The sequence below is a fragment of the Trypanosoma theileri genome (assembly GCF_002087225.1).
Source record: "Trypanosoma theileri isolate Edinburgh chromosome Unknown TM35_Tth_12_V1, whole genome shotgun sequence".
Taxonomy (NCBI): Eukaryota; Euglenozoa; class Kinetoplastea; order Trypanosomatida; family Trypanosomatidae; genus Trypanosoma; species Trypanosoma theileri.
In genome coordinates this window covers 419,569-421,157 of record NW_021639854.1, presented here as the reverse complement: position 1 = coordinate 421,157, position 1,589 = coordinate 419,569, and the positions used below count along the sequence as shown (strand labels likewise).

Here is a 1,589-nt window from a genome sequence, read left to right as displayed (position 1 = left end):
AGGTAAAACCAATAGAGTTATTAATATCACGGAACACACATATACACACTTCACTAGGCGGGCACAGTAAATGGCGGCAAAGCAGAGCCCAGACAATGCCAACAAAGAGGAGACTCCCTTACATAATAATGGTTTCGTCGTCTGATAAGTGCCATAGGGAGTCCAATAGATTCGTTCAGCAAAAAAGAGCTGGACAAAAAAATTTATCGAGCTGAAAAACAAAAAAAAAAAGGCCAATATCCAAACAAGAAGAAATGTGCTCTTACAATGCATCCATATCCACTCAAACAAAGATTAACTGTGCAGTTGCACCACGGGAACAAAGATCAGCAAACGAGAGTGCAGCCCAGCACACACATCAAAACAAGAAGCATCAATAAGGGACTGTGCACCAATGCAGGACTGCTGCTGCTGTCACTTAACTGAGTAACATTTAAAGGGATTGAAACTGAAGAAGTATTAGTTAGCATATTTTGTGATGGCGAAGTTCCAGAAGCAGATGAATGACTGGACGTTGGAGTGTTGCTCTGGGAACTATTATTATTCTCTTGTGTTGCAACATTGCTTTCTTCATTTTTATTCTCAGAGTCCTGTTGATTCTGCTGCTGTTGGGCATTTGTATGGCCTCCCATCTCATTCTGTTTATTTGGATGTGAATCGTCTAACTCATTATTATTGTGTGGTGGTTCCTTACCTTCATTTGCTGTCGTGGTTTCAGATAATCTTCGTTTCTCCTCCTCAATTTCACGATCCAGATCTGTTTTCATCTGAGGGCGCCGTTCGAAAATATCATCAATGATTTTCTGAAGTTCCGCTGCTGCATCGGAGGCAACTGCTGCCTGTTTCTTGGCCTCCTCCGCTAAACTGTGAGCACTTTTAGTAACCTCATTGACATCCATAAGAAAAGTTTGTACTTCCTTCGCTTTTTCCTTGCACTCTTCAGCAAATTGCTTTATTTTTTTCTTCTCCTCTGAGAGACTCGTTCCATCTTCATTGTCAATGTGATTATTAGCAGTCCACATAAGAGGAACCATCGCTTCAGCCAAATCCTCTTCCCCCTGTTGAATTTCATGCGCCAAATTGTTTATTTTTTTAGCTGTCAAATTTGCCTTGTCAACGGCATTAGTGATATCTTTTGCTGCATCTACTGCCTTCCTTAACACCTCTTTCAATTCACTCTTCTTCTCATTTACATTTTCAGGGAGATGCAACATAGGGCCTGAAGTCTCAATAAGAAGGTCTCTAACTTCATTGGCCGTTTTCGTTGCATTCTGAGCACACTTCGATACTTCACTCCATTCTTTCTTTACGGTGTTTACTGACGCACGCAAAACCTCAACTTTTTTCTTCTTCTCTTCCATATTAGCTTTCAAATCTCTCATTTCCTTTAACCTATCCTCTTCCCTAGACTGTGTTGAGGTCCTATCACCATTCGCAAATACCACACAAGTACAGAAGTGCAGAAGTACCAACAGGTACACCACGCGGTGCAGTTGGACGAACATCGTTGTCATGATTATCACTGTGGGTTGCTTGGGTCTGTGGTAACAAGGAAGAAGAGAAAGAAACAACAAGAACACAAAGAGCAG

The 1,589-nt window shown here is 41.4% G+C and overlaps 1 protein-coding gene across 1 annotated transcript; it reads right to left on the bottom strand.

Moving 5' to 3' along the window:
- Positions 1 to 326: 326 nt before the first annotated feature.
- Positions 327 to 1,514, bottom strand: TM35_000122750 (uncharacterized protein; the record flags this gene model as incomplete). Its single annotated transcript, XM_029025250.1, has 1 exon — positions 327 to 1,514. The coding sequence occupies one exon, from the start codon at positions 1,512 to 1,514 to the stop codon at positions 327 to 329; it is 1,188 nt and encodes a 395-aa protein (XP_028883566.1).
- Positions 1,515 to 1,589: the final 75 nt, after the last annotated feature.